We start from the raw sequence: 12,718 nt of genomic DNA on the forward strand, positions 1-12,718 counted from the left end.
ACGCAACATCTATCTTCATCTCATTCACACTAAATCTTGCACCAAAAAAAATATTCTTGTAATATTCATTTTAGTGTACATATATTAATTATTATTATTATTCAATATATTTATACAAATTATAAAATTAAGATTTATATTAAAAATATATTTTATCCTTAATTATTTAGTAATTATTTAAAAATAAATTAAATCAATAATAAAATATTTATTCATTAAATTAAATAATTATAAACTAATTTTTTTTCTAATATTCAGTTATTAAAATAATACAAAAAATATTTAATTAATAATTATATTTATAAAAAAACAAATAAAAGCTATTAAAAAAAATAAAAGTATAGCACCAAATTTGCTGCAACAATTGGGGGCGCCATTTTGGCGCAGGGTTTGGCACCCCCCATTGGAGAGCTCCAGCTGCGCTAAAATGGTGCAAAGTATCATTTTAGGGCAATGTTAGGGTCGCTCTTAGTATCTTTACACTACATCTAAGAGTTCAATTTTACTTTGGTTATGTTGGGTCCATGTATTTTTATGGACTTCACATGTCCAAATCAATTTTGGATCATTGAATCAACATTATGATACTACTATTTTACTAGCATAAACTCAACCATGGTAATCTTTGTCACCTCTTTCTAGCTGTTAGAAGATTTCGTGATATCTTTAAAATGGTTGAGTTCATGCTAATAAAACGTGTGGTTAAAAATCTATCCATCCAAACATAGTTTAAAAATAAAATCTGATAAGTGAAATGACAGCTGACAGATCCAAAAAGTTTGGTCTCATGTCGCCTATCGGAAACATGCAATTTGTGATCCAACCAAACCAATTGACCGAATCAAGTCAACTATCGGGAACGAGAAAAAAAAAATAGATAGATAGATAGATAGAACAAAATAAAATGAAGGGTTAATTGTATATGTTTACTTCTCCTGAGGTTTATAACAATTACAAATATCTCCAAATAAATGTAAAAATAACAATTATTTCTTTGACGTTTGTACGTCTAACATATTACCTCTTTTATTAAAAAATTAATTTAAAAAAATAGTTCACATTTTTTTTACAACATTCCAAATTTACCCTTCATCAATACTACTATTTACTTATATAATTATAGTTTTTAGTGTTTTGATCATTATTTTCTCAAGAAATTTTCGTTTTTAGATTAAAATGAAATTCTATGTAGCGACCCGCACTGTGATCACCTACTAATCAAAAACTTAAGTATGCAATTAAACTGTAGTAAACATAATCAGAGTAACTGCGGAAACAATTCAAATTACTAAATCGGTAAATAAACCCAAAATAATACAACCCAATCGAATTAACTTTATTACAAATGAAATAAAACCTAGTGACTAACACTGCAATCATGCTTTGGTCATCACCTAATCTCCAAATCCCCGAGAGAACTACCTGCAACTACCCCGTCGAATGGGATGTCCAAAAAACACAAAACATGGGCATGAGCGAACTACGCTCAACACGAGAGTATGAGTATACAAATACTATATGAGCATGAATGCAAGTGTACTGGTTACCAAGACTCAAGGTCAAGAATTTCTGGTCAAGAACAGACTCGGGCCCTAGGTATGTAGCACTCTGTGCCGTCTCACCAGGAGGTGGCTCACATACCCAACGGTGGATATATGTGACTTGATCACGAATCTACGTTGCCTAACCATTCACTTACAGGATAGGGTAAGAACCCTACTGCATGATATTACAAGGGTACAAGCTCAAGATGATCATGCATGGAGCATAATAACATGACATAATATATGTAGATAAAATCACGTCATATAAATAATGCAACACATAATACATGCATACTCAGTCAGGGTATTTCGAACAGTACTTTCGTACCTTAACAAATATCCTAGATGTTCCAGCATCTACATTTCATCACTACAGCCCAAGATAATCATGCATTACTCATAATGCTCTAAAAGCTTTAACTTAAGCTATTAAATACTCTCAAACTATTTATAAGATTTTGGGAATACCTTCATTTGTCGTCAGCCCATTGATATCGATTGCCCCAGAACTTGGGTACAACTCCGCTATGACTTCCGGATGTCACGCCAAGACCCCGCCCCACGCCTAGTAAGGCTGGAAACCCCTAAAATGGCCTAAGAAACGAGAGGAGTTGTGATTTTGGTGCAATAATCTGAAGTTCAGACCCCATATTTATAGACGAAGATCGAAAGCTCCGAACTCCCGATCGGAAGTTCCGATCTCATGCATGCAGCTACGTGTTCAATTGTCGATGACACGTCAAAAAGCACATGGCCTAACTAAGATCGGAAGCTCCGATCGCACTTTGGACGTTCCGAACGTGTCGTAGCTTTCGAACTTCTTCACTGGTTCTGATCTCTACGGACCATCCGATCCCCATAGGGCTTGAGTTCGGACCTTCCGAAACACCCGAGCCCAAATAAGCCCATTAACCATTTTTAGACATTCGGGATCCGATTTCTTGGTCTGTTTGATATAATTAAAATCTTTTAATCATGTTTTAATAATTATAAACATGTTTAAATAACCAAATTAATCTTGTAAAATGGGATCGGAATACTACATTTTAATATTTAAAAAAATAATTAAATATTACACTTTAATTACTTATATTGTTATGTTAGTTTCAATTAAATTGTATGTACAATATTTTCAGAAAATTATATACATATGTAATCAAATTAAACAATAAAAAACCATTTCGTACTTTAAAATAAAAATAAAATAAAAAAATTTCCAGAATAAAACTAATTATGATGCAATCTGATTTGATGAATATTATAATTATATTTGAAATAAATACGATCAAATTTTATATGTAATCAAATTCAAATGTAAAAAAAAAAACTTTTGACAAAAAATAATAAAAAATAATTATATTTTAAAATTTAATAAAAGAACATTGTACGAATACAAATAATTAAGATGACTATTTTTCGAATTTTTTTTTACAAAAATATTAAAAATTACAATTTGTATGAGTAATATTAATTAAAGGAATATTATGAAAAACATTAAAAAAAACTATAATTTATATAAATATTAATAAAGGGCAAATTGGAATATTGTAGAAATTTTTATATTATAAAATTTATTTTTATTAATTTTTTAAATGGAGGGGTAATATGTAAGATAAATAAAAATGTTAGAGGAGGTAGTTATTTTTACATTTATTACTTATTAGAGGGTATTTGTAGTTGTGACTTGTGAGAAAGCTAAGGGATGTAAACGTAATTAACCCTAAAATGAACCACACTTACGAGTAGGGGTGGGCAATCGGATCGGGTAGTTCGGGTCCCGACCCGACCCGAACCCGATCGGATACGAAAATCGGGTTGTTCGGTTTTTTAATCGGGTTCGGGTAGTAACCGAACCCGACTATTATTAAGTCGGTTCGGTTTCGGGTAGCAAACTGCTACCCGAATTACCCGATCGGGTATCCGACTATCCGATTTTTATTACTTTATTTAAAAATATAAAAATTAATTGGGCTATTGGTTTGGACTTTTATTATGAGGCCCATTATTTTAGTACAAAATATGCATGATTTTGTGAATGAGGGAAGGGACTGTGTCCTTATTCTTTCATGAGAGAAAGTTTGTATTTATTTTGATTATTTTTATTTTTTAAAAATTAATTTTTTTGTTTTTTTTAAAAAACTAGGTTACCCGAACCCGAACCCGACCCGAACCCGACTTAATCGGTTACCCGAAGAGTCGGGTACCCGATGTTATCGTAAGTTACGAGAGAAGCTCTCTTTTACGCATGTCATTATCGAGTTAAAAGCGATTATCTTGGTTCTGTTCATTCAATCAGTTAAGATCTTTTGTTCAATTGATTTTTCCGAAAAACATATTAAATATTTCGATTTTTTTTTAATATTAACCTCTGCTGGGTGACATGGGATTAGAAACGAAATTCTAAACCATGACTGAATTTCCAATTCAAAGTACTTCGCATCGATTTATCTCACCATATGTAACACAACACATCTCTGTATTCATCAGCCATTGACTACAGATTCAACGAGCAATCAATAAGGTAGTATTTGTGATTACTTTTAGAAATCATTTTTCAGCAGACTGAAATTGCAAAACACGTCCACCACAACATGATATCCAAATTAAGATTATAAAGACATAATTTGGCGACATGATCCAGGAAGCTAATATTTTGTTCAGATCCAAATCATATTACATAATGTTTATCAAAGAGAACTCGTAAAATGATAAACTGTTAATTATGCCGCCGTATCCAGCTAGACAAATCATTTACAAATAAATACCCCAACTAGAAGCAAAATTTGAAGAAACTTGATAATAACCGATATTCATCAACGCGTACATGGATGGTGGTATAGAAAATTGCCACACCATTTTCGATGCGACAATTGAGGACTAGTCTCTATCTGCAGCAGAATGAAAATTTTGGACCATGAAAAGGCAAGTAAATAAGGAAATAAAAGGGAAAAAGGTGTTTTCCACGTCGAAAAAAAGGGAAAAGGGTAAAACAACAATTGAAGTTCAGAATTAATCCACTCTTAATTTAGAAAATTTAGAAGGTAACATCTGTTGAAAGTGTTTATAACATCTATAACTACCAGTGTCCAGTTTAACTTCTAATTTCGTGGTGTTTATATCAGGCACATTAATACTTTCTGCGTTAAGCATCTCCAACCAAACCAGCATCATCAATTATGCGTTCATGCATATGTAAGTGTTTTGAGAGTGAATTTTTCTCATGCAAGTATATGTTGCACTGTATATATTTTCTGCAGCATTCATAAATAGTTATGTGTCGTAATGAGTACAATTAAATCTAATCAGCAGGCCCCCGCAACTCTAAGAAACGGGACAGATAACATCTCAGTGTTGAACTAAAGAAAGCCTTTTCAAAATAGTAAGACCACATCTGGCAGAAAAAACTTACTTTGTTGTCTTTTCTCGCAGAGCTTCAAGTCATGTATCATTCCTCATCACTGTCGTACACCATTTTCATTCGCCGATGGGTTGTAGCTTTCCTTGGAGGAGAGTCTTCGTCTGACTCAATGTCCTTCCTTTTAAGGCTGCCTCCAGAACCATTGACCTGCTTAGCCTCCTGGTAAACAATAATGTCAAACAACAGCCCTCACAAATTAGCAGATACCAGATATGAGTTTAGCTTCAGTATATCATACGTGTAAATGAATTTTATAATAGCCCAACTTGGTGAAGAACCTTAAAAGAGAAACAAAAACTATTTCAAATGTTGTGCCATCTCATGTTGCATCCACAGACGAAGGCTAAAGCCAAAAAAAAATTATCATAAAAACAACTTTCCCTTACCTCGGCCTCTTCTTCGGATTCCACGTAATTCTCTTCCTCCTCTCCTTGTTCATGTTCTTCCTCGTCTTCAGCATAATCCTGTTCTGCTTCTTCATCCCTTCTATGCGATGGAGAATCTTCATCTTCTTCAGCTTCAGTTTCATACTCAGACTCCTCCTTCTCACTTTCAGAGAAATCCACTGGTCGTCGAGATGATTTAGCAGATGGAAATGCTGGCTTATGAGGTATATCTTTTGCGCCCTGAATGTAAAAATCCCGTGTATGATAACATTAGATAGAGTGGCTAAAGGTAAAGAGACAGGACTGCTCTCGTATTACTCATGTCAGATTGACTAACCTTCTTAGCATTAATAATGCGCTTCTCTGCTCGTGCTTCCAATTCTAGGTCTTCCTCAAAGTGACGGCGTCGCCTATTATCGTAATAATCTTGATCCTCCTAATAAAGGGAAGAATGATACAGAAACTAATTTCAGAAAGGAGAATTATTTCAAAATAAGATTGTGAAGTAAGTAGTTTTGATTAGACATTCATGATATGGAAAACAAAAAAAGTAAGCTCGTGTCCAGAAAATATGCCCTAATTTCTAACCTCCTCAAGTGCATCCTCCAGAAAACCAGGTGAAAGTTCACGTTCCTTGCGGACAGGTTGTGTGTATTTACGATTCACCTTTTCCTTCTTCCGGTTAAGAAGTTCACTAGCTTTGATTGATTGACTAGCAGCCTAAAAAGACCCAAACGACAAAGTAATATTTAATGTCCATTCACCTGACGCTCAAAGCAAAGTACATCAAATGTTTTATTTAAATATACCTTCTCTTTTTGCTCCTTCTCCCTCTCCGGATCGATATCAGTGATGCAGTTCTTGACTTTGTAAACCTTTTTGTGTCTCGAATCAACGAGAGCAGTCAATAAACGATGAGAATTCGAGGTTAATGATGATGGCATAAATCTCATTTTTGATGAAATACTCCCCTGGGATTGGAGAATGCCCTGAACAAGGATTGTCAATCAACCAAAGGATCATTATTATGCTTTAAAAAATAATAATTCTAACAAAAATAAGATACTATCCATCTGGAACTATGCACATATTAAAGTTTTTATCAATTATTTCACCAGTATTACATTATTGGCATGACAAAGAGAAAATGCACAATATACCAAAAGAAATGAAAATCTTGCCTTTCCATGTCTAAGGAAAAGATGTGCTTGTTCGTGTTGAGCATCCTGCTTAGATATATCAAGCACTTCATTTCCAATAAGCAACTGTAGGCTGCCATCTGACCATTCCACAAATCTAGCATTGCTTTCAATCTACACAGATAATCACTCTATCACGAAATCATAATAACAATCAACTGAATTCGAATATATAGCAACATTATTTTTAAGGCAATTGAAGTACAAAAAACATTTCTATCCAAGATAAAATAATGAATAGAGCTCATATAAAATGATTTGTGAAGGTGTCCTGTCTAAATTTGTCAATGACTAAATCACCAATTGACAACAAATATATTGTTGCATTAAAAAATAAAACCAACCAACTCTATTTTAGGAAAATAATCAACGAACTATCAAGATTTACTTGATTTATATGTTGTTTTAATTTGCAGGCTCTGCCTTACAATACTATCCTTAGCCTTCAACTTGAAAATCTTGAAAAACAGTTGTACATTTCCATTTGTTAATTAAAAAAAAAAGAACTAAAATCACAAGCACAAATTTTATTTTATTTTATTTTATGAAAAAATTATTAACTAACCAAAACAGATGGGTAATCTGTCCAACCGTCGAGTTTTTTTGTGCATATTATATTAAAAAATTAATTTACCATTGATTAAAATTCCTAAGTCACTGTTGTGCCATGTGGCCTCTTAGTATTTTGAATATTATGCATTTTGTGCTTGTTTACTTCAGGCAAATGTGAACCATAACAAAAGGTTGGTACCTTTATTTTTTACTAATTTTTGTACTTGTTACTTTTGTGTTGTTCTCCAATAATTATAAGGAATTTTAATTAACATTCAATCACAACTTTATAGTGGCATATCAGAATGGCATAAAATGGTGCTCTCAGTGAAAATATGAAATTATTGGGAACTAATTCAAAAGCAAAAAGTCAATGTAAATCTCACAAAAACAGTGGCCCTATTCAATCCATATAAGTCTCTTCTACAAAAGCCTAGTAAAAAAAATGACATATCACCAAAACTCCCATAAAGTAAATAAAAATGAATGAACATAGTCAGGTTGTGTTTCAATAAGTGAAGAATTTGATAGATGAATTAGCAATAATTTAAATCCATTCTACTGATTTATAAACAATTTTAAAAGAAAGAAAAGGAATTTCAAAATCATAGGATTAAAAAACATTCAAACAAGTATAAAGGATTTCCATCATGAATTTATGATCCTATGATTTACATTATTTAATCCAAATTCGCCTCAAGTGTTTTTAGAGTTACTAAGTTTTGTTCCTCGGATGAACTTATATTCGAGTATTGAAAACTTTAATTTCATGTGCACATGTTTCAAATGGGAACTAAGAAATCATTGAAGGATTTACTTACTGAAAATGAACCATCAGGCTTTTTGAACTTCCTCCAACGAACAACATTATTTTCCAAACGTATCCGCTTTCTTGATCCTGATTCATCAGTCTCATAATAATCTTCTTCCACAAATGTGTTGGGTTCAAAAGGCTTAGAATCTATGCCCATAATATTTGAAACTTTGATCATATTCATCTGCAAAATTAGAATCATCAGTAGTATTCTGCAACAATGTTTTCAATACCTAGAGTTTATTACTAAATTGTAAAGGTAAACTGGAACCAATGTCCAATTTTTAAGGAAGAGAGCCAATTTATTTAATTCAAAACTAAACAATATAGTTTGGGTTTGCACAGGGGCAATGTGAACAACTATATTTTCTTCAATATTGGGAAGACCGGGAGGAAAGTTAACTTATGTGAGGACTTGACAAATCATAGCAATGCTTGAATCAAGCGAGCATGATGGATTGTGAACAGTTGTCATATGAAAAATGATGCCTTCAAAATAGACGATAACAACTGACCCGCTTTGATATTGTCTTCTAGATTATATCCATTACTCTAAGCAAAGGTCCAATGTGATAATCTTTCCTACCTTCATACTAGCATCAAAAGGTTCACAGTTCTCAATATGTCATTTCAGTTGAATCCATGTCTTCATAAAGTTCTACAAAATTTCAGGACAAATCCAGCCTAAGTATCACAGATTGCACAAATTGAATAATTTACATGCTGTTTGAATCCTATTAGCTCACGTAAATGCTTCAGAAGAATCTATAAGGCTCATCATATCTTTTTCCACACAATTTCACCAAATTGTCTTCGGCTTGTTTTTTGTGAAGAAGCAGATGTCCTATGAAATAATTTAGAACTATCAATATATAACCCAACTGGTAATGTGAATAGACAGAAACACTGGACTTTGTAGTTGTCACTTCAATAATATTAGATCCCAACCATGATTTCTCAAAATAATTTGGTTGATTCCAAATTGTAGCAGCTTCCAGTGGAAACAAGACTATAGATTAAAACCTTGTCCGAATCAGCTGGAGGATGGCGCAGAGGAATCTCCAACTCCAGTGGGGGGCCAACCGGTTTTTCCTTAGGTTTAGCATCGGTGTGCTCCTCTTCAGAATCATATGGTGCATCTTCATCAGGTATCATGTCCTCCGGCCTAAGCTCTCCCTCATAATTTTCCTCTTCGTCAACAGGTGATTGCTATATCAAGGGAAAAGATGTGAATCATTTTCATATGTAAGTATTTAATTAAAGTGCCTCTTTATATATGAATAAATAATATAGTTTCAAAATGAGTTCTCATACTAACATTTCCTTCTTCAATCTGATTCTGAACTTCATATTCTGCTTGTTCTTCGTCATCAGAGTCCCCAAAAACGTCACGTATCTCCGGCGCAGAGTGTAAAAATTGATCACTTTTCTCGTCACCAGGTGATCTGCAGCAAGCCATTAAATTCAAACCCTTGGACACAGCCATCTAAAATATAACACTAAAGAAATGATGCAATGACTCAGTTTTGAAATTATCAAAGCAGGTGAGACAAAATGCATTGTTTATAATGCAGTTTAGGCAGAAGGGAAAAACCAAATAATAAGTGACAACAGTTTGTAAAGTAGTGAGCTGGTAGATAGCGAGTAAGAGACCTGGGACGCTGGGCCATATTCACTTCATCATCCGCGTTAGCAGCAAAATGATTCTCTGCAGATCTTTCTGACCCACTGTCAATTGCATCACGTCTTCTGCTTGTTACACCTCGTTGGTCATATTCCTCCTTCTCATCGCTCTCCGAATACCGATCTTCACTTTCTTCTCTTTGATCGCCTAATTCAACTTCTTGTGAGCTCTGATCTCTCTCACCCTCGCTCTCCTCGTGTAAACGATCAAGATCTTGAGGTTCACCCTCACTCTCGATTTCTGCCTCCCCCTGACCGTCACCTTCGCCATTAGGTCTTCCATCTACTTCATCCTAAAAATAAAACTAGAATCACAATATGTTGCATTTGGTTCAGGAGATACAACCTTAAAAGATAAATTATATTGGGACTATTGAAATAACTAGATCGGATGTGAAATAATAACTGGTGGAATAATGTGTTTGATTTTACTACTTCAGATTTGGATCAAAATTGCAACTACAAGATGAAGTATAATTTCACCTTTTAACCAGTACAAGTAATGATATATGATTGTGCTTGGTTTGTATGATAGGATTATGAAGCGATAAATTGGGTTAAGAGTCTTGTGACCATTAAAGTAATATGATACACTGAGGAATAAAAATTCATTAATAACTTTCATAAATTACAGCTACACCCTCAAAAAAATATTATTCTACTTTATGAAATAGTAAAATACAAATTGAAGCCTAACAAATTTTTTTTATCTCTTCACAATTTTCTTTTTCCGAAAAATTCATACCTTGTGTACCACCAAAGGGGAAGTGTATGGTTCATCTCAGTTCCACAATGATGTCAAAGCATAATAAGAAAAAATTGGGGTTTAAAGAAAATCTGGACCATCTCATAATTTATAAGGGCAATAAAATAAATAAAATCATCCAACCCAATAAATTACTGCAAATATTAGATAATTTTTTTTTAATTTTATATCTCAGAGTAAAAGAATTTGCCCCATACAACCTTCAAAATCTAGTGTCCACTGATATTTTCTCAAATCAGGTCTACGCATATTATTGGGTGTATTATTTTCTTTAGGGTTAAATACAATGAGAGGTATTGTGGAATTTTTTAGTTCAATTAAGAACTTGGATAGATTATCACATCAACAAGATGAGTTGTAAAGGAAAAACAATGATTTATGTTGAGCATACGTATAAGATTCGGGCCTGAAAAATTTTACCAAACACGTGTTGGGAGGAATTATTTAACCTACCTGACCTCAATCATCCATACCAAAGTTAACCTAGGGTAAAAACCAGGACTAAGAATGTCAGCTGTGAATTCACATTTCAGACATGTTTCAAGAAAGTAAAGAGTTGCACACTTATCACCAGACAGATCTCTGAGATTTTCTTCTATCCATTGTAATTTATTTGAGAGCTCTTTATTGACAGTATAGGTCTAATCGACACAAATACAAAGTGGGAGTCGAATTTTGGAAATGGGGAAAAGGAAACTGTATATTGAAATTTGCTTAGCGAAAATATAACTTATATTCTTGCATGAATGGCAGCCTCAGTGTATGTTAGAAAACCTCACCTGAAATTTGAACATGACATTACAGATCACATATGCTTAATCATATAATTGCATATCCAAGACTAATATCTTTTGAATAAACACCTGATCTAAAAGATGCAGATAAGGTTGCATGAGTGACTAAATGTTCACAACTGGAATTTCAAGTAGAATAATGACCAAAATCATTCCACACCTAAAAAAAATGGAAACTCTTGCAAGCAGGGACAGAACTAAAATGATAGTGAAAGGCAGAACCAGGCTATAATACGCACTTTTATTACAAAATCACAAAATTTGGTGCCTTTTGCAGGAAAAACTTGTGTTTTCATTATTCACACCTTAAATTTTACCATACAGTACGACCGCCCTACCTTCCACTGTTAGGCCAACCCTGTGCGGCAACAAGCACACAGTAGCTTGCATCCAGGTATAGTTTTGCCGTAAATAATTTGGGAATTAGGTTTAAACTTTCAGACCCCCGAACACGAGAAAGGCCGATTCTCGCATTGACAAACCAATTTCCGTAAGATGGAATGATTCCATCAGCCAAGGATACTTTCAGGTTTTAATTCTCGGAAAATCGAAATTTTTTTCAGTTTTAACAGCAAAAAAATAATAATCGAGTAAATTACAAAAAACCAAAAAAAAAAATCCTCACGGAAGCATAATCAGGCTGTCGACTAGATTCATGCTCGGATTCGATCTCCTCCTCTTCTTCCTCTTCTTCTGACTGGTCACCGAATAGGTTTTGCATCATCTGATGCCGCTTCTCTTCTCCCACCATCTTTATTACGAATTCGGGAGCGTTTCTCTGTTTGCGAGAAGGGGGCTGCAGACTGCAGATTCTTGAAGGGAATCGGTGTGTGTTTATTACGAGTATGCAAATATGTGTGTGTGTTTTTGTGAATGCCAAATCAAAAGAGGGATTTTCTAAAACGGTCTCTCACAAAATGTCATAGTGAAATGTAGTTTTAGGAGCCCGTTTGAAAACAAAAGTTAACGCAAAAACTTTTATTAGATGGTTTTAAGGATCATTTTTATAAGACGGGTCTTTTGTATGGGTTATCCATTAAAAAAGTATTACAATTTATGCCAAAAGTATTACTTATTATTATAAATATAGGTAGGATTGATCCGTATCACGAACGAGACCGTCTCACAGGAGTGTTACTCCAAAAGTTATTGACTTAAAAAAGCACTTAAATAAGTTCAGTTTTTTAAAGTGCTTTTATTAAAAAAAACAGAAGTAGAAGTAGTTTTAGTGTTTGGATAAATGTTAAAAAATTGTTTTTTAAATTTAAAACATAAGCAGAAGCCAAAAAGCCAAAATTTGTGGCTTTTAAAAAAGCATTTATTTGGGCTTAAATAAGTGTTTTTTTTTAAACGTCTATTGTAACCAAACACGTAACTTTTTAAGAAAAGCATACAAATTCATGATTAAGATTTGAAAGTTTCTACATACATCTAAAAATAGAATAAAATTTTGCATCAAAATTAATAATCAAAGAACATATAAGTTGATGTTTTTATGTAAAAGAAGAAGAAATAATGAAGTAAGAACAATTCTCATTTTTCATATAAAGTAAATAGTGCAT

At 33.3% G+C, this 12,718-nt stretch overlaps 1 protein-coding gene across 1 annotated transcript; it reads right to left on the reverse strand.

Annotated features, from left to right (window-relative positions):
- Nucleotides 1-4,139: 4,139 nt before the first annotated feature.
- LOC140880885 (protein LEO1 homolog) lies at nucleotides 4,140-12,049 on the reverse strand. The gene is made up of 12 exons (XM_073285737.1): nucleotides 11,782-12,049; nucleotides 9,567-9,889; nucleotides 9,232-9,358; nucleotides 8,937-9,122; nucleotides 7,921-8,097; nucleotides 6,530-6,661; nucleotides 6,158-6,337; nucleotides 5,937-6,068; nucleotides 5,686-5,784; nucleotides 5,349-5,588; nucleotides 4,954-5,121; nucleotides 4,140-4,432 (listed from the first exon to the last, which is right to left on the reverse strand). Exons 1-11 carry the CDS (start codon nucleotides 11,905-11,907, stop codon nucleotides 4,990-4,992), a joined length of 1,854 nt encoding a protein of 617 aa, XP_073141838.1. The 5' UTR covers nucleotides 11,908-12,049; the 3' UTR covers nucleotides 4,140-4,432; nucleotides 4,954-4,989.
- Between the last annotated feature and the right edge of the window lie 669 nt (nucleotides 12,050-12,718).

This window comes from Henckelia pumila, chromosome 2 (assembly GCF_033568475.1).
Source record: "Henckelia pumila isolate YLH828 chromosome 2, ASM3356847v2, whole genome shotgun sequence".
NCBI lineage: Eukaryota > Viridiplantae > Streptophyta > Magnoliopsida > Lamiales > Gesneriaceae > Henckelia > Henckelia pumila.